Source organism: Stegostoma tigrinum, chromosome 5, assembly GCF_030684315.1.
Source record: "Stegostoma tigrinum isolate sSteTig4 chromosome 5, sSteTig4.hap1, whole genome shotgun sequence".
NCBI lineage: Eukaryota > Metazoa > Chordata > Chondrichthyes > Orectolobiformes > Stegostomatidae > Stegostoma > Stegostoma tigrinum.
The window spans coordinates 108,012,931-108,035,946 of NC_081358.1; the positions used below are offsets into that span (position 1 = coordinate 108,012,931).

The following is a 23,016-nucleotide window of genomic DNA, read 5'->3' on the forward strand; positions in this document are numbered from 1 at the left end:
GAGTTAATGTATAACAGAGTCACATTCAATGCAAGTATATAAACTAATGCAGTGAATTGGCCACCAAATAAAAAAAACCTAATTCCACAGGCGGCAAATCTGCCAATGCACAAGGATTAGATGCATTTGAGTCAATGTGATTTTGCAGCTGTGTGATAATAGGAGTTAACTCATTTCAATGGAGCTCTGTGTCAAGCTATCACTACAGCTAGCAGGTGCTATATCTTAGAGTGCTCGAATGGCAGTAGCTATACAACTCTCAGAATCATTTGCCACAATTTTCTTCAAACAGTTTCACAGTTACAAAAACAGATCTACTCTGTGGATCAGGAATTCCAGACCTGCCATTCAAAATATCCTTGACGGGAAAAGGGTGCATAGGTAGTACGACAAGATTGACCAGCTTGACATTTTTCCTTTTTTCACTAATGCACTAATTCATTAATGTTAGGTAAGTAGGCAAATATTGTTCTTAATTATGGCAAGAACTCATATAGTTTTAAATAATATCACAAAACTCAATCTACTTACAATATGGACTGATGGACCTTAATGCACTGCTCTTGCTGAGGGCTGAGAGAGATTTGACTCTGAATTTTTTCACACGTGCTAAGTTCCCAATTTATACTATACCAACAGGGTGAGAAGAATCAGAACAAAAGAGTTTTCCACAGGTTGCTGAACAAACTGAATGACAATCAAATAGTTCATTCATATTGCTAAAAGACAGAAGCAATGAAATCACAAGCAGCAAGATCATCGCAGCCATGAAGGAACAACATAAATTTAAAGTGCTAGCTCAGATTTTCCCTCAGGTCCAGCAATGCTAGTTTATTTTACATTTGAGTTAGCTACATTAACTCATTTAAAATCATGAGAGCATTACCTTCGAGTGCAGCATTAATCTGAACTGGATATTTGCCTATATGCTATAAATACATGAATTGTGATATTAGTAACTGCTCCTTCATTCTTTTGGAGGTGAACTGGGAATATGAAATAAATACAGCTGCTTCCTCATATCGATGATCATTTTAAATGGCTACTCACCCAAATTCTACTTCTGTGCCCGGTCAAAGTTTGCCCCAGTATTTTTTTGCTACTTTAAGCCTGACTAAATTCACAGTATTTGTTGGAATTCACTGATTCTCCATGCCCATTTTATGCCACCCATTTACTATCGAAAGAAGAGACTATCCTGCCTATCTTCAGCAAACAATGCGTCAAGATGCCAATTACTACAAGAGAGTTTATCAATCATTAAGACAGAAAAAAACACCTTTGCTTATTGTTTACAATTGTTCAGAAAATCAATTCCATTAACATATGCATCATCTTTCGTTACAATGATTTTATTTCACGTTTGTGTCAATATTTTCTTAAAATTATGAACGTTCATGCCACTCTTTTCTGTGGAATGACAGAGTAATGACAAGTGTATCACACAGGTACAAGTATGAGATTTAAAACAGAGGAAAGTTGTGAGGGAATGGACAAAGTAAAAGACCGAATGGGCAAACAAGGCAGAGTTCAGTCTTGTTGCACTCAATCAGTGCCCCAACCAGGCTTCCATCCATCAGCAGCAATTTTACCAGTGTTAAATTAAAACAACATTATAACTTTGTTATGGGGTGCTTATGCAGATGAATCCTGACAAACACAATAACGGTCAAGAAATATGACACTTTGACGATTAGATGAGGCACTCTGAATAGCTGACAAAATTGGCCAGTTGTGCTTTGTACCATGGCCAAATTAAATCAGTCATTCACAAAAAGAAACAGCTGTCACGAGGTGAAGCTGGCAGCCGATCAGCTCCACTCAGTGCATTCGGAATTGGAAACTGGATTGTTTATGCAAAAGCAAGCAACTGGATCAGAGTTTGACAATAGAGCAGCATGGAGATGAGAAATTGGTAAAAAAAAAACACTTTACAACTTTTTGAACTTAATATTCAGATCAACACCTTCAAATTGTGAACCAACTCCCATTCCTCCCCTTTCTTTTAGTTTTACTTGTTACATTCTCTGCCATCATGTCCTCTCTCCCCTTCCTGTATGCCAGTCTGTTCTTTCCAGTCTGGTACCTAGACAAACCATTGTTCTGCCACTCTCACATTCCGATTACTTAATCTGAACTATCTCCCCCAGCACTCTTCCCTCCCCAACACCCTCCACCTTTTCATGAATGCTGCCCCCTACAGACTTCAGCAGCTCTGAGGAGTCATGTAAACTTGAAATGTTTACTTCCTCTCTCCATGGATGCAGCCTGACCTGATGTGAGATCCAGCATTTGTTGTTTTCAGAACAAAATCCAGAAAAAGCTGGAGAAACCCAAAGGTTATTCAGCATTCGTGAGGGAAAGCAGAGCCAATGTTTCAGGTCCAGTGAAGGGCCACAAGGCTCAAAACACTAACTCTGCTTTCTCTCCACAGATGCTGCCATATCTGCTCGGTGTCTCCAAATATTTCTATTTCATTTTCACATTTCCAGCATCCGCAGATTTTTTTTAAAAGTTTCGTGATGAAGTGGGAGTTACACTAGTTAAATTGCACTTACAGGGAGCTGGTTTAGTTTTAACAGGCAGACTGGTTACAGCACAGAAACAGGCCAACCTATGATTCTAACAATTATCCCTCTGTCAAAGAAAATTGTTTTAACTGGTCACTTATCTTATTAGCTTTTGTGGGATGTTGTCAAGCACTGACTAACTGTTGTGTTTCCCTACACACCATCAGAAACCATCAAAAGTTATGCCACAAAATTAAAGAAAATTGGAAGTAGAAGTCTGGATAAAGGATTGGGTAGTTAACAGAAGCACAGAGTATGGATAAATGGGTGTTTTTCAGATTGGCAACTGCTGCTAGCGGTGTGCCACAAAAATCAGTGCCTATATCAATGAACTCGATAAACCAGCAAAAGGTACAGAGGGTAGGCTTCATAATGACTCAAAGATGGGTAGGAAATCAAGTTGTCAAATGCACACAAGTTATGGACCAGACCAAACCCCCTTCAAATTTGTCAAGAAGGGAGCCTGGACCCGAACATTTTCTTGTTGAAAGGCAAATTTAAAATGCTACATTCCTGGTGTAATTCGTTTGGTTAGACCTCTCGATTTGAAGCAAAACATACTTTATTCTTAGCCTATCATTAAAATGCAAACAAAAGACAGGAGAATTGGTCTAACTTAACTCTTTGTGAAAATTTAACAGAATAATAGATTATTCAACCACTAAACAGCAACAGCACCAATATAGTAGCATCCTATAAACACGTTTTGGCAAAGGCAAATTCAGTAAAATAGATTATTTTGCATGCCATACTGACAACAGAAGGAACTCCAGCATTTAGTTGTAACAGAAAGAGGAATAACAGCTTCCAAAAGCAGCTTCAAAACCCCAGCAACTACTGAAAACTAAACGAAAACCCCGTTTCTATAGGAACCTGACTCCACCCAGTCATGCGGCTTCTATTGTTCCAACGTTATTTTAAAAAAAACCAAGCCTCATAAAATGTTTATAGGTTTGCAGGAGATAGCTCTATATCTATGGCTCAAATCATCTGTTCAAAAAAAAAGTCTAATGTGGAAAGGCTAGAAGGATGTAAATGTAGTGTATTTTTTGTAATGAATAGAGACTGCAAATCTCTTTAGTTACTGAGGGATCTGGATGTCTGGTACATGAATTTTAACAAAAGGTTGTATGCAGATGTAGTAAGCGAGTGGAAAAGAAAATCTAATGCTGTTATTTGTTGCAAGGATGCTGAGTATCAAAGCAAGGAAGTCTGTCTACAGCAGTATAGGGGCAGTAGACAGACCATACCTGGAGCATAATGTTCAATTCTGGTCCCCTTACTTCAGAAAGGATATAACTGCAACTGAAACAATTCAGAAAAGCTTCACTTGCCTGCGTCCTGGAATGAAGAGATTACTTTATGAGGAAATGTTAACAGATGAAGATTACATTTCTGGGAGTTTAGAAGAATGACAGGTGAAAAATACAACATATTTGACAGGGTGGATGCCGACAGGTCTTTCATCTTGTGGAAGAATCTGGAACTAGGGGACATGGTTTAAAAAAAAGTACCAATTAAGTCTGAAATAAAGAGAGTCATTAGTCTGCTAAATTCTGCAGAGTCTGCAGACAGCAACAATGTCAGTGTCATCAAGCAAATTCAAGGCAAAATCCGGCATGTCTTTTTTTCAGCCAATAAGGGTGTCAAGGATTATGGGGCGAACAGAAAAACAGAGTTAAGGTCACATCTAATCAGCTGTGATCTTATCACATTGTGGATCAGGCTTGATGGGCTGAATAACCTCATCCCGCTTCTAATTTCTGTACCCGATCAGTCTTCTCTCTGTTATCCACACAGTGATGGATGGTGGCATAAACAGTGTTACCAAGTGGCATTTACACAGCAACAACCCGCTCACCAGAGCTCAGCGTCCTCCAGCAGGGCTTGTCAGCTCCTGAACTCATCATGGTCTTGGTCCAAACAGGGCAAAAGAACTAAAGTGAGAACAGCTGCCTTTGACATCAAGATAACAAATGACCATATGTGGTGTCAAGAAGAACCAGCAGATGTGAAATAAGTAGGAATCAGGGAAAACTACACAATAGCTGGGGTCATACTGAGCAAAGATGTTTGTGGTTGTTGGAGACTAATCAGCTCCAGCCAAGGTCTTCACTGCAGGAGTTCATTAGGGTTGTGTTCTGCATTGAAATATCTTCAACTGCTTCATTAATAACCTTCCCTCCATCATAAAATCCATGTGAAGATGGCTGCTAATAATTACAGTGGTAAGTACCTCTACAATGTAAGAGGTTGATAAGTGGCAGTAACATTTATGCTAAACCAGTGCCAAGCAATGAACCTCTTCAATAAACTAGCTTTGTAGCAAGAGGAGCAGAGCAAAGATATCGTGCTGCAATGGTACAGGGCCCTTGGTGAGACCACACCAAGGAATTTTGTGCAGAGATTCAGTTACAATTGAGAAAAGGTGTTCTGACTATGACGGGAGTGCAAAATTGATTGCTGGGATGTCAGAACAGATACATGAAGACAGACTGGATTGGGTTTGGACTATGTTCACTGGAGTTTAGGAGATGCGGGGAGGGATGTCATAAACAAGGCATCATAGTCTGAGCATACATTTAAGACAGAGATAAGAAGAAATTACTCAACCCAGAGAGTTGTGAGCCTGCTGAGGGATGAGAGGATATGAGGAGAAAGCAGGAACTGAGTTGGAGAGTGAACAAGCCACGATCCTACTGAATGGTAGAACAGGGCAAAGGAACCAAACGGCCTACAACAGCTTCCATTTTCAATGTTTAAATGTGAATACCATGGCTGAATTCCTGAACAGCCTCACGGCTACCAAAGACCAGAAACTGAATTCGACCAATCTTATAAATTCTGTGGCTAAAAATAGCAGACATGATGCTGGTAACGCTGCAGTAAATTAATCACTTGCAGAATCCACAAGCCAGACTCCAAAAGCACAAATCAGAAGCAATGTTTGAATACTCTCTACCCGCTGTATGAGTGCATTTCCAAAACTTGATGCCACACCAAACAAAGCTATCCTCTTCATTGTTTCGAAGATAGTACAAACTGCAGATGCTGCAGAATCTGAGATAACAAGGTACAGAATGGGTCTTCTGAAGAAGGGTCTAGGCCCGAAATGTCAGCATTCCTGCTCCTCTATTGCTGCTTGGCCTGCTGTGTTCATCCAGCTCCACACCTTGTTATTCCGGTCCTCTTCGTTTACATCCCATCTACGACCTTCAACGTTCACTTCCAGGCCACTGCGCACAGCAGCAGCAGTCATTGTATGGAAATTGCAACAATCCACCAAGGTTCCTCAGCCAGTACCTTCAAAACTCACCATCACTACCGCCTACAAGGTCAGGGGCAGCAAATGCATGGGAATACCATCAAGTGCAAATTCCCCTGGGAGCCTCAAACATGATGATTTAAAAATACTGTCACACTTCTGCTCTCACTGGAGGTACAATTGTGGAACGCCCCTTCTAACACAAGGGCTGGCAACAGTTCAAGGAAACGGTTCACCACCACCTTCTCAAAGCTAATTCGGAGTGGAGAAGCATATGTTGACTCTGTCAGTGATGCTCAGATTCCATGCAAGCATTTTAAATGCAGAAAATTGAAAGATGGTATGGGAAATTGCAGTCTTCAACAGTGAAATCATTTAGTTGAAAGGAACTCTTTAAACAGGTTTGAAGGCATTTCACTGGAAAGGAATAGCAAGTGAGGTGACATTTGAAAAGGAATGGTAGGCTATTGACTTTTTGAAGCTCCTTTCCTTGATTCCTGAGAGTGGAAGAAGGTAAAATTAGACATTTATATTCCCTGCAGCACCTCCCTCAGTGTGTAATGTTATTTCTTGAATGCAGCTTGGATATGTATGATGGAATAAGTCATCTGAGCATAACCCTTACTGGCCTGCTTAAAAATCAGCTCATCCAAGCCTGACTAGGCTCCTTGTATTGCAGACAAGACCACTTCCATTTCAATGTTACTTTTGGGGATTGCAATTTCAGTTCCACTCTTTAAAGCTTGTCAGATGCAAGCGCTCAATGAGGCGACAAAATGACCTCCACGGCTGGTCTTCAGGCAATCGTAGTCTTAGATTTTCAATCAAGGTGTCACCTCCCAGGAGGACAGTGGCCTCAGGGACACCAAAGAAAGCAACGTGAGACTATTTAAAACAGAAAAGAAGGCAGAACAACTGATATTAAGGAGGGAGACAGGAGCATTGTGGGAATGTTACTGGTCTAGTAATCTAGATGCCTGCACTGACAGTCCAGAGGCCAAACTTAAATTCACATCATAGCAGCTGGGAGAATTTAATTAACTAACTCTTACTAAAAAAGTGTAAAAATAATTAATTTGAGATAAACACTAGACTTGTTAAAACTGACCATTGAACAACTGTGATGGCATAAAATCTCATTTAACTCATAACAGGAAGAAATCCTCCATCATTCCATGACCTGGCTAATACTGATTACTGACCCATAGTGAGCTGTCCTCTTACATGTCACAGAAAGGTGTAAATGCTGACCTTGCCAATGATTTCCTGATTCCATGAAAGAATAAGAAATAAAATCACTGTTATAGGTAGCTCATGGGCAACCTGGGTTGAGTTCTAAATATTAGCCTTACCAACAAATCTCACAGCCCAAGAAGTAAGTATAAAGGAGAATATAAAGGAAAATAGAACACTAAAAATATAAATTAGATCAAATAATAAATGTAAATTAGAGAATGAAAGAACCGGCTGGTAAGACTTGGGAACCTGCAGCTCAGTCAATAGAGCATCAGACTATCAATATGAGGGGCCAGGGTTCAACTCCCCGATCTGGTGCTCTTTGTGTGGCACAGTGGCACAGTGATTAGCACTATTGCCTCAAAGCGACAGGTACGTAGGTATGATTCCAGCCTAGCTTTCAGCTGGATGCTCTGGTTTCATTCCACAGCCCAAAGATACACAGGTTAAGTGGACTGGCCATGCTAAATTGCCCTGCAGTGTTCATGGATGTCCAGGCTAGGTGGGTTAGCCATAGAAAATGCAGGGATAGTGTGGGGGATGTGGGTCTGGGTGGGATACTCTTCAAAGGGTCAGTGAAGACACAACGGGCTGATTTGTCTCTTTCCACACCCAAGGGATTCCATGATTTCATACACGGAAGAAAACGGGCTGGAAATCTGAGCTTCTTTTTTAGGTTCACTGTTAACAGTGACTAATTTCAATGGAAACATATGACTTTTTGCAACATCTGGTGGCAACTGGTGCCTTTACCCACATATTAAATCCACAACTTCCAGTGGTCAACTTAACATTAGGCACTGTGGAAACTCCTGAGTTTCTGTCCAATTTTACAGAAGGCTCTGGGCAGAAGACCTTTCAAAACTAAATTCAGTTGGCGAACAGGCATGTAAGTAAAATAGTAAGTCCAATATGCTGGTGGCTTTGTTATTGCCAAATATCAGATTCTGCCCTTTCCTAGTGGACCCTTCAACCGCTTCTCTTTGCTTGGAAAGTGAGCACTATACAATCCAATTCCTCAGCCTAAGTATCTACAACTTGGTGTTTCTTAGTGAATGCAGTGCAGCAAAATTTGCAAACAATATTAAAACTAGGTGGAAAGGCAGATTGCAAAGGGATACAAACAGTTCACAGAGAAATACTTATAAGTTGAGTAAGTGGGTAAAGAAATCGTAGATTGACTATCCTATGGAAAAATTTGATGTTGCTCATGTCAGACGAGAGAACTAAACAATGGAGTATTACTTAAATGGAGAAAAGCTGCGGCACAAAAGGACATGGGGCACGTGCGCACAAAAGACAGAAAGCTCGCACACAGGCGCAGCAGGTAATCACGAAGGCTAATGGAATTTTAACTCTTATTTGAAGGGGGTTGGCATGTAAGAATAGCGAAGTCTTAACACAACAATACAAGATGCTGGTGAGACCACATCGGAGTACCACGAGTTTGATCTCCTTATTTAAGGAAAGATATAATTTCATTGGAGGCAGTACAGAAAAGATCCACTAGGCTTAACCCTAGTAAGGACAGACTGTGTTATGAGCAAAGGTAAAACAGATTGGGACTCTACTCTCCTGAGATTTCCTCTCATTCTTCTAATCTCATCGAAATATATCGGTTCCTGAAGGGCTTGACAGGGTATATACTCAGAAGGTTTTCTCCTCGTGGGACAGTGTGAGACCAGAGGGAATGCCAAATAAGGTGATGCCAACCTAAGACTAAGATGAGAGGAAATTCTTCTCTCAGAGGGTTATGCGTCTTTGGAATGGTCTGGCACAGAGAGATGCAGGGGTGCTTCTATTGGCCATATTTCAATCTGACGTAGAGATATTCTTGATCAGCAGGCGAATCAAGGGTTATGGCAAAAAGGCAGAAAAGTGGACTTGAGGTGTATCCGGTCAGCCACAATCCTAATGAAGAGTGGAGCAGAGTTAAGGGACCAAACAACTTACCATTGTTACTAGTTCCTTTGATCTTACTGGAGTGTTTTCTTTATTATTATGTTACTTTTTGCGATTTACTTAGATTATGATGATCAGAATTGATATAATACATGCTTCAGGAATATGTTAACCAAAAATCTTACAAGTGCCATTTTCGTAGACAAGAAAAATTCTGCAGTTATTGGTAACTGAAGCAAAAAGATGCTGCTCTCGTAATAGAACATAGAACATAGAAAAGTACAGCACAGTACAGGCCCTTCGGCCCATGATGTGGTGCCGTGGAATAATCCTAATCCAAAAATAAAATAACCTAACCTACATTCCCCTCAATTCACTGTTGTCCATGTGCATGTCCAGCAGTTGCTTAAATGTCACTAATGACTCCACTTCCACGACTACCACTGGCAAACTATTCCATGCGCTCTCAACTCTCTGGGTGAAGAACCTCCCTCTGATGTCTCCTCTATACCTTCGTCCTAACACCTTAAAACTATGACCCCTCGTGGCAGTCAATCCTGCCCTGGGGAAAAGTCTTATTCTTGGATTTATGACATTTTGTGATTTAATCTCATTGCTTGATCTTGTTTTGTCTTGATAATTCTGTAAAGGGCATATGTTACACATTTCTATTCCTAATACATCAACGAACAGACACTATCTATTCAGGATTTAGCTAATGTTGAACGTTCGCAGTATCCATCTGATGCATCTTGTAACAATCAAGTTTAAATTAAATAACAAAAACAGCCTGTGGCATTACTTGTGGTTCAGCTATCTTCGAGCAAGAGAAAGGTAAGACTGGAGCACTTAAATTGGCTGCCATATCATTTGCCATAGTGTCAAATACACTGTCCTTTAAGACAGACATCAAACATAACTATGTTCAGCTAATTCAGACAGAACTGACAGACTCTGGGGCACGAGCTGAAGAAAAGAATTTCTCCCACAAGCTACATTAAAAAAAAATTGCCAATGATGATTTATCTGATGGCTGTTAAGCCTTGCTAAAAGTAAAAATACGTTTGACGAATATCAACGTAAAACAGTTAATGCACTATTTGGAAGTGATTCAGAGTGTGTAAAATTCTTGTGTCCCAATAAAGCATTTTTAGGTTTGATGAAAAAATATACTCTTGAAGCTTCCTGACTTGCATTCATCAGGACATATGCAAGAATGCCAAATTTCAAAAGAAGCAACAATTTATGCTGCATGAAAAAATCGTGCTACTTTGATAAATCAAAGTCTTTCCATACAGATTGCATCAGAAAACTGGCTCGGAGCTGAGCAAAATCATTGCGTGGAGGGCAATCTTCTCCATGGCAGTGCCTAGACAAATCAGCGTTGACTTGTCAAGCAATAAGCATTTTTATTTTCTCATTGAGTATAAGTTGTTGCTGCCTTTGAAATTTGGTGTTCTTGCATCTGTCCTGATCAATGCAAAATGAAAAACCTCAACGGTATGTCTCTTGTCATCAGCTAGACTCAAATTCTGTACTGCCAAGCGGCTTTCAGAATGAAACCATTTTCTTCCAAGGTAAACTAATGAAAGAACTTCCATCTGTATAGGGCTTTTCACAACCTCAGGGCAAACCTAAAAGCATTTCACAACCAGTGCATTCACAAATAGAATGCAGGAAACACGACAGCTAACTTTCTCAACAGTAACTAAAAAATGACAACATCTTTCGGTGTTGTTTGATGGGTAAATGTTGAGAAACACCTGCTCATCTTCAAATAGTATCCACTTGAGTAGGAAGACCAGGTCTCAGTTTAACAACTCATCAGAAATATATCATACTAAACAACACAATGCTCAGTACTCCACTGAAATGACAGTCTAGATTACATGTTGAAGTCCCATCAGTGAGAATTAAACTTCTAACTTAATGATCTAAGGCTCTTAGTCCTAATTATGAAAAAAAATCACAATTATGTATTCAGATTTCAGTCTTCAAACTGCCTTCTCCTTATCTTGAATCGCCTTACAGTAAAAATGTTAAAAAGTTAAAACATCTAAACACAGATCTGCTAAAAAACATGTAGTGCACACAGTTTAAAAAAAAAACTTACCTTATTTCTTGTCTGAGTCTGTCCGATGAGGATAAGAGCATTTGATGAAATGATCGATAGGCAGAAGTTTATTAAAATTACTGATCGTTCTGACCGAATGTACCTGCAATGTACATGAGAAACAAAAATTACAAAGTAAAACATTACTTTGTTAATGGTTTAATTTATGGTTGAATGTCTATGGATGGGGCAGTGGAGGAAAGAGAAGTCACTCATTCCTTACACAGAAGAAAACAATTATTGACACCAAAAGGAGGTTGCAGAGTCGGCAACTATATTTTTGGAATGGTTCAGTTAAAATGCAATGGTTAAATGAAATAAAGGTTGTCATCTAGATTCTGCTTTCACCAACTGGCTCTAACAGTTTTGATGTTCTGAAGGTTGGAAGCAAAGAATGTCTTTTTCCAGAACAGAACAATTCAGGATATCTTTAACAAAGAATTGCTGAACACAAACATAGACAGTGAGGAGACAATTCCCCACAAATGCTCCTTGTGTCTGAAAGTGATCCCAGTGGAAGGAGCACCTTATGGAAACAAGAAACATTATTGCCTTCATATTGCTTCTGACTTTACTCTGTCAGAAAGTGACAAAGTATCTGGTGAGTTTGAAGCCTATCAGTTGGCTAGTGTGAAGATATGGCTGTTCTACTCGACATTCTGAATAAAATTTACCAGACCAGAGAGGCTATTTAATTGCATACTCACAAAATATGATCAAGCATTAATAGATATAAAAATTAGATTGACATTCCATGGACATATCTATCACAGATTTTTATGTACTAGCAAAAGATAATAGAAATGCAATTTGGAAATTCTCTGTGTTGCATCCACACATAAGTTACTGGAATTTGCAAAGGTATCACATCTGGAGAGGTTCCTTCTCCTCTGAGGTTCTGTTCTCAGAAAAAGATGCCCTTTTAGAGCAGATGTCTACTGCCTTGGAAAAATTTCTGAGGAAGCAGTAATTCCTGCCAGTTTTGACTGCATAAATGCAACAAAGAAGGGGGATCCTATAACTGAGGCACTTCTAGGTTATCCAGAAGCTGGGTGCAAGCACCACGGCCAGCAAAGCTTCAAGATGGAATGAAAAGGATAAAACTATTACTGGCACATCACTGCAGATGACAGGAGTAATAGTAACAAATGAATCTCATTTATGCTTGGAAAAGCTAAGAGGTGCATCAGGCATGAGTCAGAATATCATTGTGCCATGAACTACCCAAAGCAGAACAGCAGGGCTAGTAATGGTACACATGTCATAGAAAATTTGAAAGCCGAACCTAATACTTGTACTTGTCACAAGAAGTTTATTCTGGTAATTATTGTATTAGTCATGGGTTAATTTAACTTTGCAGTGTTAGAAAGTCGCTGCAAGTTGACTGTTTGCAGAGCATACTGGCTAAAATGTTATTGAGATTCATTCCAAAATGAGGATGGAACAAGGACCAAGGAGTATGAAAGTAGAACTTGTTTCGAGTTTGATATCAAAAGGTCAATTAAGGTCACTAAAAAGAGTCATCATTTCATACAAAACAGTTACAGGAATGGACTCTGTGAAACAAATCAAGCAGTGATACATGAAATCTTGCACAACATCTGATCAAATCAACCAAACTGCAAGAGGATGGCTGCACGAGCATGACTGATTCAAGTGAAGAATTTGGTCCAGACATTTGGAGGGTATAGTGTTTATCAATTGATCTCTCGGACCATTTGAAATCCTAAACGAGAGAGATATAAAAGTGCAAGTAGAAACTGTAACTCAAATGGAATTCAAATGAAATCGTGGAGGGCCACAGAATTGTCTTGAAATAGGACTGCTTGTATAAATCCTGAAGACTGTGAAGTTTTTGAGGGGCAGCAAACCAGAGGGTAAACTATTCAAGAGACTTAAGGAAAAATTATAATTTGGATAGTTGGAAAGAATTTAGAGTTCATTCTGAACTACCAGATAAAAAATACCTTGTTGCAGAGATGGATTTCTGCAAAACTCGTCCTTGTGGTGAGGATGATAAAATGAAGAGACATGAAAATACAGATGTTAAAGCAGGCTCTCCTACAATGAGAAAAATAAACCTGAAAGCCTTTTTTAAGCCCTTTTTGGCTACACATTGATGACAGTGTAGACCAAATGACAAAAAAGCTATTTTCCTGTAACAAGTGTTTCAAAAAATGTCTTGGCAGAAAAGTTATACAGAAAGGAAACCATGGAAACTAATCAAAGTCTGTTTATGACCTGAATCATACCTCAAAAAATGAAAATTTCTTTTTTTGCTGAGATCTAAGAGTAGGCTGTGTTCAACTAAAAACATAACCCACAATGTTCTGGTTTCAGAAAGGGAATTTTTCAGGCATCTTCAGAGAATGCCCATGACTTCCTATGGGCCAGTATTGTGTAAATTGAGAAGTGTGTCATTAATCAGATTAAAATGGCACTTCAGGTTCAAATTCAGGCTTCTAGGTTTTTAAAGAAAATAAAATGTGAGGCTGGATGAACACAGCAGGCCAAGCAGCATCTCAGGAGCACAAAAGCTGACGTTTCGGGCCTAGACCCTTCATCAGAGAGGGGGATGGGGAGAGGGAACTGGAATAAATAGGGAGAGAGGGGGAGGCGGACTGAAGATGGAGAGTAAAGAAGATAGGTGGAGAGAGTGTAGGTGGGGAGGTAGGGAGGGGATAGGTCAGTCCAGGGAAGACAGACAGGTCAAGGAGGTGGGATGAGATTAGTAGGTAGCTGGGGGCGCGGCTTGGGGTGGGAGGAAGGGATGGGTGAGAGGAAGAACCGGTTAGGGAGGCAGAGACAGGTTGGACTGGTTTTGGGATGCAGTGGGTGGGGGGGGGAAGAGCTGGGCTGGTTGTGTGGTGCAGTGGGGGGAGGGGACGAACTGGGCTGGTTTAGGGATGCAGTAGGGGAAGGGGAGATTTTGAAACTGGTGAAGTCCACATTGATACCATATGGCTGCAGGGTTCCCAGGCAGAATATGAGTTGCTGTTCCTGCAACCTTCGGGTGGCATCATTGTGGCACTGCAGGAGGCCCATGATGGACATGTCATCTAGAGAATGGGAGGGGGAGTGGAAATGGTTTGAGACTGGGAGGTGCAGTTGTTTGTTGCGAACTGAGCGGAGGTGTTCTGCAAAGCGGTCCCCAAGCCTCCGCTTGGTTTCCCCAATGTAGAGGATGCCGCACCGGGTACAGTGGATGCAGTATACCACATTGGCAGATGTGCAGGTGAACCTCTGCTTAATGTGGAAGGTCATCTTGGGGCCTGGGATGGGGGTGAGGGAGGAGGTGTGGGGACAAGTGTAGCATTTCCTGCGATTGCAGGGGAAGGTGCCGGGTGTGGTGGGGTTGGAGGGCAGTGTGGAGCGAACAAGAGAGTCACGGAGAGAGTGGTCTCTCCGGAAAGCAGACAGGGGAGGGGATGGAAAAATGTCTTGGGTGGTGGGGTCGGATTGTAAATGGCGGAGGTGTCGGAGGATGATGCGTTGTATCCGGAGGTTGGTAGGGTGGTGTGTGAGAACGAGGGGGACTTCCGCCCTGCAGTTCCCATTATCTCTGATACTAGGTTTTTAAAGACATTGGTTTAGACTTTAAGCAGAAGAGAAGTACAGTTACTTTGAATTAGTAATCCTATTCACCAGATATTACTCCCATCCCATTTAATCAGAATAGGTCATCGTGGAAAGATGACATCACATCTGCAGGAGAAATGGAACAGCTGTGAAGCTCGATTATTCAGTTAAATTGGTCTTTGTCTCAGCCAAGGGAAACTGGAACTAAGAATCGTATTAAAGTGCCTTAAAACTGAGGATGTCTCAAGGGCAAATAAAATATTAGAAGAGCTGAATATGCACAAATGTGCACTTAAGTTTCAAACCTTGTGTGATACAATATTTTTGTGATGCTTTTCGTGCCATTTATCCTGATGGGTATTCAAGTGCAGCAGGTTTCATGTTTTGGTGGGTGAAAATGGAGAAGACTACCCTTCAGACTGAGAAGCCAAGAAAATACAAAGCAGTTTGCTATAAAGTACTTTAGTTGCAAAACACCGTGATTTGTGGAAGAATTAGACAAGGGATAATGTTTGTCAAATATTGAAGAGGCAATTCTACACAACGGACTGACTGAATCAGTTGATCCACTGAACGTTAGATAGATATTTGTTCACTGCGAGACAACATTCACTCGACAAAAAGACCTAAGTAAAAAAGCTGAAGGATTACCGTTACTCGTGTGAAAGATGTGTCTGAGAAAAGGAAACCTTCAAGATTGAATGAATTGGTGCAAGTCACAAATGATCTGACTGCTTCATGGAAAGGAGTGCTTATGCCAAAATGTTACTTGTAGACCCTGGAGGAGTGGTGTCTCCTGTTATATCGTTTTAGAGAGAACATGGGAAATCACATTTTGATCTCCACTGAATGTTTTGAAATATTACTTGTAAATGCTTGTGAATATTACTGCTTGACTTTTATTTAAAGAATAAAACAATCAGTTAATTATTTAAATTAAGGTTAAACACTATAGTTAAGAGACACCTGTTGGATAAGTATGTGTGCACATATTACGAGTTACTTATTAATGAATGGCTGGTTTTAGAGTTACAGAGATATTCTTCTCAGTGTCTCACTTTGTGAATAAATTAACTGAAAATTGAGTTCCAGTCTCTTCGTTCACTGACTGGCTGTAAAAAAAAAAGTTTAACATAACAAGAGAGGAAACACAGTGGTAGCATCACTGAGTTCGTGATCCAGAGGGTGAGGCTAATGCCCTAGGGACACAAAGATAGCAACTGGTGGAATGTGAATTCAATTAATATACCTGGAACATTGAAGAAAAATGTAGTTTCTGTAATGATACCATGAAACTATCATCAATTGTTGTAAAGAAACATCCATCTGGTTCACTGATGTTGCTTCGGGAAGGGAATCAGCCATCCTTACCTGCTCTGGCCTACATAGGACTCTTCACTGCCCTCTGAAATTACCCACAATTCATTCCATTCAAGGACAATTGAGAGACAGGCAGCCAATGAAATAACAAACAAAAAGGATCACTCGCCCAGGAATCAATAGGCCCAGAAGTCAATAGTCAACAGGATGCTGTGACTATTATGTCCACGCACTTCAAATGAAATGTGACAAGGGAACGGGCCACGAGCTTTTCAGGCATTGGTCTCATAGCTAAAATATTTAATCCCAAATCAGAAAGATCAATCTGATATTTTAACCTAAGAACTTATCCCAGAGGGATCAAGTTTGCTTAATTTCAGCTGGGTCCTTGCATGTAAACCCATTCATATTGTTCTTTGCCAGTAACAGAGGCAAAGAATAGTGCAGACATTCTGTCACGATGTGAACTGAACTGGAGAGGCAACAACTGACCTCAATGTCTTTGAGTTAGGGAACCATTCTTAATCCAAACTGCAATCCTAATTTATTCTAAGTGTGCACATGTAAAAGTTGGATGAGGCCAGGATCACCTTCAGCTCTGATGCTTCTGCAGTCAAATAGCTCACAAGGCACATACATCAAAAAACTGTCCTTTCCCTTTTTTAACAGACTACAGGGTGAGCATTGAGCATGTTGTCATGCTCTAGGAACAAGCTGAAAGGAAAACTGGGGGGTGGTGGCAAGTAAGAACAGAAGGTGGAGCTAAAAACTGGTATACAACAGGTCTTTCAGTTTGTCAGCATAAGTGGGATTTGACATTTGACAGTTCTGAAGTCTTACGTTCTTTCTCTGCATGTCTCTCTCCAAGGTCCTGAATCACAAAAAAACATCAGAAGCAACGACTGTTACAAAATCTCGAGTGTCTAATCAACATATTAAAAGCTAGATATAAGACTAAGAGTGGCCTTTTTACGTTTATCCAACTTCAGTTAAAAATAAACAAACTCATCAATCTCAGGTCAATCCAACTCTATAATGGTTTCAATCAAGATGGATATGACATCCAAACAAATGTTTGATTTGCTGATTATACAGAATAAATATCATCTACAACTGATTTTGATAGCAAACACTGACAGTCAAGGACTTTTAATCTTTGGGACAGGGTAATTGGTGCTCAGCTTTCATAAATAGGGATCAGGTTTTCAATCAATGAACAGTTTACTATTCTCTGCAGCATAAAGAATATCGATGTGTTGAAGTAGTTACTTTTTGTGCTTCTGCCTTGGCAGAAGCAAAATTCTTACCTTTTATTAACATATTGGGAATATTTTACAAGTATTTTATTAAAGAACTAATAAATTATAACTCAACACCCAAGTATACCTGTTCACAATAGGGTTTAAATACATAGACTAGAAAGGCACAAGGTCCTAATTTGCAACTGTTCAGAGGTCCAGCTTATTCACAGATGAAAACGAGACCAGCATATATTGACACACCCACTTTGAGGCACAAAAGGATTTGTTGTACTAAAAGTTGTTTATGACAATGTATTATAAATCACTCACAGCCATTTGTCGCTTACACCATTTCCCAGAATGCAATTCTATCAATATGCTGCCTCCACTTTAGCTCCTCTTCTGCAAAGCCTGCAACTCAAACCATCGTTCTAATTTAGGAGCTCAAGGACACACACAGGTTCAGCAGATTTTCAGCCTTGCCACAGCCAGTGTTATTTTCTATTTCCAAACCAATTTTATGCCTTTCTGGGCTAATACTTGATATTGATAATCTTACTCCTACATCTTCTGCCTGGATCAATGTAAATTTGACCTTTGTGAATTAAAATCAATACGAATCTGTGTTGGAGTCTCCCAAAGCCCAACCTCACTAACTACATATGGCTTCACTTGTTAAGCTATCTCTGCCTTGTCTCCATCAACCAGGCAACAGTCTATCAATAAATACAACTGCCCTGTTCAAAAAATATTTATAATTAGAAGGGCTAAAAGGGGTTGAAATGTCATGTCAAAAGGGATTAAGGACAATTGCAAGGTATTTTCTTACATACATAAAGAAGTAAGGTGGTAGCTAAGGAAAGGAAAGGCCCGTTCAAGGACAAAGGAGGAAATTTATGCATACAGTTAGAGGAAGTGGATGATGTCCTTAATGAAAAATTTGCCTTGGGATTCACAAAGGAGGAGGACATGGTAGATGGTGAGTCTCAGGAGGGGCATTTTGATATTCTAGGCGGTATTGAGTGTTTCATAAAGTACAAAGGTAACAAGCCCAGGACTTGATGGCATCGATCCAGAATGCCGAAGGAGAATGGTGAGGAAATTGTGATACCTTGTATGAAATCTTTGTGTCCTCTTTAGTCACAAGAGGTCTCAGAGAACTGGATAATATCAAATTTTGTTCATTTGGTTAAAAAGGGCAAAAGGGATAATCTAAGATATTATAGGCCAGTGAGCTTTCTGTCAGTGGTAGGGAGGTTATTAGCGAAGGTTCTGAGGGATAGGATTTACTCAGATTCGGAAATTTATGGATTTATCAGCTCTGGGGGCAGCATGGCTTTATGCAGGGAAGGTCATGTCTCACAAGCATGATTGAATTTTTTGAAGAAGTGACAGAGATGATTGACAAGGGCAGGATGGTAAACATGTGTTGACACAGAACAGGTTCAGTCATAAAAGACAGACAGTATGCTGTGGAAGGATGTTTTTCCTAAATGGAGATCCTGTGGAGTTCTGCTGGGATCAGATTCTTCTGGACCCCTGTTGCTTGTAATTTATATAAATGATTTGGAGCAGAATGTAGGTGGCCTGATTACTGACTTGGCAGACAACACAAAGATTGGGGGAGCTGTGGATATTGAAGAGGATTGCCAGAGGACACAGCAGAATATGGATAGGCTGGAGACTTGGGCACAAAAATGGTAGATGGAGTTTAATCTAGAAGAATGCAGGTAATGTGTTTTGGAAAATCTAATCCAAAAGACAGTGTACAGTAAATGGCAGAACCCTTAATAATGTCAACTGCATAGGAATCAAGACCTAAAGGTTCACAGTTCCCTGAAAGTGGCTATACAAGTGAATAAGGCAGTCAGGAAGGTGTATGGCATGCTTGACTTCATCAGTCGGGGCACAGAGTATAAAAATTAGCAATCATGTTGCAGCTTTAGAGCACTTCAGTTCAGCCACATTTGGAAGAGTGTATACAGTTCCGGTCGCCACACTACAAGAGGATGTGGAGACTTTGGGGTGGACACGAAAATGGTTTTCCAGGATGTTGGTCTGGTTTGGAGGGTGTTAGCTACGAGGAGATACTGGAAAAATTTGGTATGTTTCACATGATAGTCAAAGATTGAGGGGTGACCTGATAGATGTTTACAAAATTACAAGATGCATGGACAGAATGGATAGTCAGAGCCTTTTATACCCGGGGTAGAAATGTCAGTTGCAAGGGGACGTAGGTTTAAGATAACAGGGAGTACGTTTAAATGAGGGGTGACAGGCAATTTTTCTTTCACCCAGAGTGACCGGAATGCACTGCCAGAGGAGGTGGTGGAGACAGATAAAGCAGTAACATTTAAGAGGCATCTTGATAGATACCTGAATAGGCAGGGAATAGAGAGATTGCTGGCTCAGCAGCATTTATTGCCCATCCCTAATTGCCCAGAGGGCAGTTATGAGTCAATCACATCGCTATGGGCCTGGAGTCACACGCAGGTAAGGATGGCAGTTTTCTCCCCTAAAGGGCATTAGTAAACCAGTTGGGGTTTTCAGACAATGGATTCATGGTCATCGTTAGATTCTTAATTCCAGATATTTTACTGAATAGAAATTCAACCATCTGCCATGGCAGGATTCAAACCCAGGTCCCCAGAACACTATCTGGGTCTCTAGATTAATACCACCATCAACATCAGCGATAATACCACTCGGCCACAGCTCACCATATACCTTATAAACACTAGGTTCTAAATTATGGACAGCCCTCCCTAAAAACTGCATTTTTCTGTCTTTATGTTACACCTCTTGTATCAAATGAGTGATCCCACATGATTTTATTTCCTTCGGTGCTGATTTACCTTGTGCCTTCAAACTGCAAATGAAACCAATTATTTGCAAAACCAGTTTTATCTTTAAAATATTACTATTAGCAGCAAATGTTGCTTTGTTATACTGATCTCTAACAGTACATGAAGCAGAGGCTGTTCGAACCCAATAATGAGATTCAACTTATTGGACCCTGGAGTCACTTTAAGTGTATCTCTCTTTTTGCTGTTCTAAAAATTACAGCTTTGAGGCCAGGGCCTAGCTATTAACCAACATGGCTAAAATATAGTAAGGATTTTTACCCATTTATATTAATTAAAAACTGTAAAATCTTTGAAAAACTTTGCACTTAACAGATTTCTGAGTCATTTTTCTCACAATAATGTACTAGGAGTGAGCAATCTAGACAGCTCTTGCACTATCTCTGACACGATAGGATCAAATTTCTACTTGTGTTTTAAAAGACTTTTAAAAGATTTGTTCTCACAAAGTTTGGTTTTGTGTGCTCACCGTGTTTATCATTTATTTTTCTATATCCAAGAATGAAATCTATTTTTAACAGATGTACTGTACTAAAATATCATTCCACATTGGACATCCAACTTCATTATTAAGCAGATTCAGATTAGACACAGCAAAACGGCAAGATGCAGAATAAAGCTTAAATTGCATGCTCTTAACTGTTTACCTCACTGTCAATTTATTTGTTTCAAAGCTTCTTATTTCATCCTTGGGACCTTTGAGTGAGACTGCCAATTTAGATGTCGACAGAAAGTTCGCATCTGGTATGAACTGAACTTGAATTGGTTAAATTAATTCACCAGGAGACTTTACTGCCAGCAAGGAGTGGAGACCCATATACTAAAAGCCTGGAATCAATTTCAGCAATATTCCTGGTAGGAAAGGATAATGCCATTCAGCATTATATCTTCCACAGCCTGTACATTTTAATAGCTAGTGGAGAGAAATAAATATTTTAAAAAAACAAGTAGCAAATTTTGAAGGAGGTACAGAAGCAAATTGGATATTATGGCTCTCAGGAGAACTGTTTCCATTGGACACCACACTTCTCTACAAAGAATGGGGGAATAGTGAACAGTGAAGACTTGTGGATGCCTGATGCAGAAGACGATAACCAATTTAAGTCATCAGGGTTGTGCTCTAATTAAAGAGGCAGATGGCTAGTGATGAGTTCCGCATGGGGTTTACCACATTTCAAGCAAGGTGCACAATAAGGAAGGCAGAACCTTCATGGTGACCTGGGGCAATATGGTGGGTCAGAGGTTAGCACTGCTGCCTCACAGTACCAGGGACCCAGATTTGATTCCAGCCTCGGTCAACTGTATGTATGGAGTTTGCACATTGTCCCCACATCTGCTCCAGATTCTTCTCACAGTACAAAGATACACAAGTCATGCTAAATTACCCATACTGTTCAGGGTTAGGTGCATTGGCTATGGGAAATGCAGGCTCAGGGGATGGGTCTGGGAAAGATACTCTTCAGAGGGTCAGTGTAGGCTTGATGGGCTGAATGGCCTGTTCCCACATTGTGGTGTTCTATGATGATGATGATGATTCCATGACCTCAGCTGGTACAGGAATTTAATTTGTGCTGCTGACATCACTATGCATTGTAAACCAACTGAACCAACCAACCTCTAATTTAAGCATGGTATTGACTGGGGGACGAAAGCAAGTTGTTTGTTCATCATCCCATCTCAGAATCACAGAATGGTTACAGCAAAAAGGGTAGCCACTTGGTTTATTATATCCATGCTCGACATCTGAAGGGACAATTCAATGAATCCCACTTCCCTACCTTTTCCCTTAAGCCCTGCACAATGTTTCCTGTTCAGATAATAATCCAATTCCCTCTGAATGCCTCACTTTACCTTGGCTTCACAGACTGTACATTCCAGATCACAGCCATTCACTGCACGAATAAATTCTTCTTCATTGCTCCTTTTGTCAATTACCTTAAATCTGCACCCTCTTGTTCTCAATTCTTCCATCAGTGGAAATCTTTTGCTTCCTTCTTTGTCCCAATCCCTCCTGATTTTGAATACGGCTTTCAAATTTCCCCTCAACCTCCTCCTCCAAGGATAACAAGACCAACTTCTCTGATCTGTCTCCATAAGTGAAGTTCCTGATCCCTGTGAGGTAGTAAGAACTGTAGGTGCTGGAGTCAGAGATTACACAGAGTCAAGCTGAAGGAACAGAGCAGGCCATGCAGCATCAGAGGAGCAGGAAAGTTGGCGGTTCGGGTTGGGACCCTTCTTCGGAAATACTCCTGACCCAAAACATCAACTTTCTTGCTCCTCTGATGCTGCCTGGCCTGCTGTGTTCCTGCTGCTCCACAATGTGCTATATCTTCCTCATGCCTGTAATTATTCTCATAAGTCTTTTCTGCACCCTCATGCCTACATATCCTTATGAAAGGGCAGTGCCCAGACTTGGACAGAACACTCAGCTGAGGCTGAATCAGTTCTTTGTACAAGTTTAAACTAATATCTTTGCATTTGGACTTTCTATCTGTATCAGTAAAGCCTAGCATGTTGTATCATTTTATTAACCATGCTCGCAACCTTAACTTGAACATAAAACATAGAACAGTACAGGCCCTTCGGCCCACGATGTTGTGTCAAACTTTTACCTTAATCCTAAAGGTCTATCTAACCTCCACCCCTACCTTAAACTATCATCGATATGCCTATCTAAAGCTGCTTAAATTCCCCTAATAAGGCCGACTCCACTACCCTCTCCGGCAATGCATTCCACGCTTCGGCCACTTGCTTAGTGAAGAACCTACCTCTGATGTCTCCCCTATATCTACGTCCACTCACTTTAAAACTATGTTCCCTTGTAACAGCTTTTTAAATTTTTTTTAGGCAGCGTATGGGATGTTAACTTCAGTGATTTATGCACATATATACCACATTTCTCTGCTCTTGTAACCACTTATGCCTC

General features: G+C 40.4%; 1 protein-coding gene across 14 annotated transcripts in view; it reads right to left on the reverse strand.

The window, feature by feature from the left end:
• Positions 1-23,016, reverse strand: part of adgrb1a (adhesion G protein-coupled receptor B1a) — a 572,033-nt gene that overhangs the window by 130,789 nt on the left and 418,228 nt on the right. For all 14 annotated transcript variants that reach the window (XM_048528814.2, XM_059646190.1, XM_059646188.1 and 11 more), the window contains one exon: positions 11,087-11,189. In XM_048528814.2, coding sequence (XP_048384771.1) covers positions 11,087-11,189 — 103 coding nt within the window. The remainder of the gene's footprint in view (positions 1-11,086; positions 11,190-23,016) is intronic.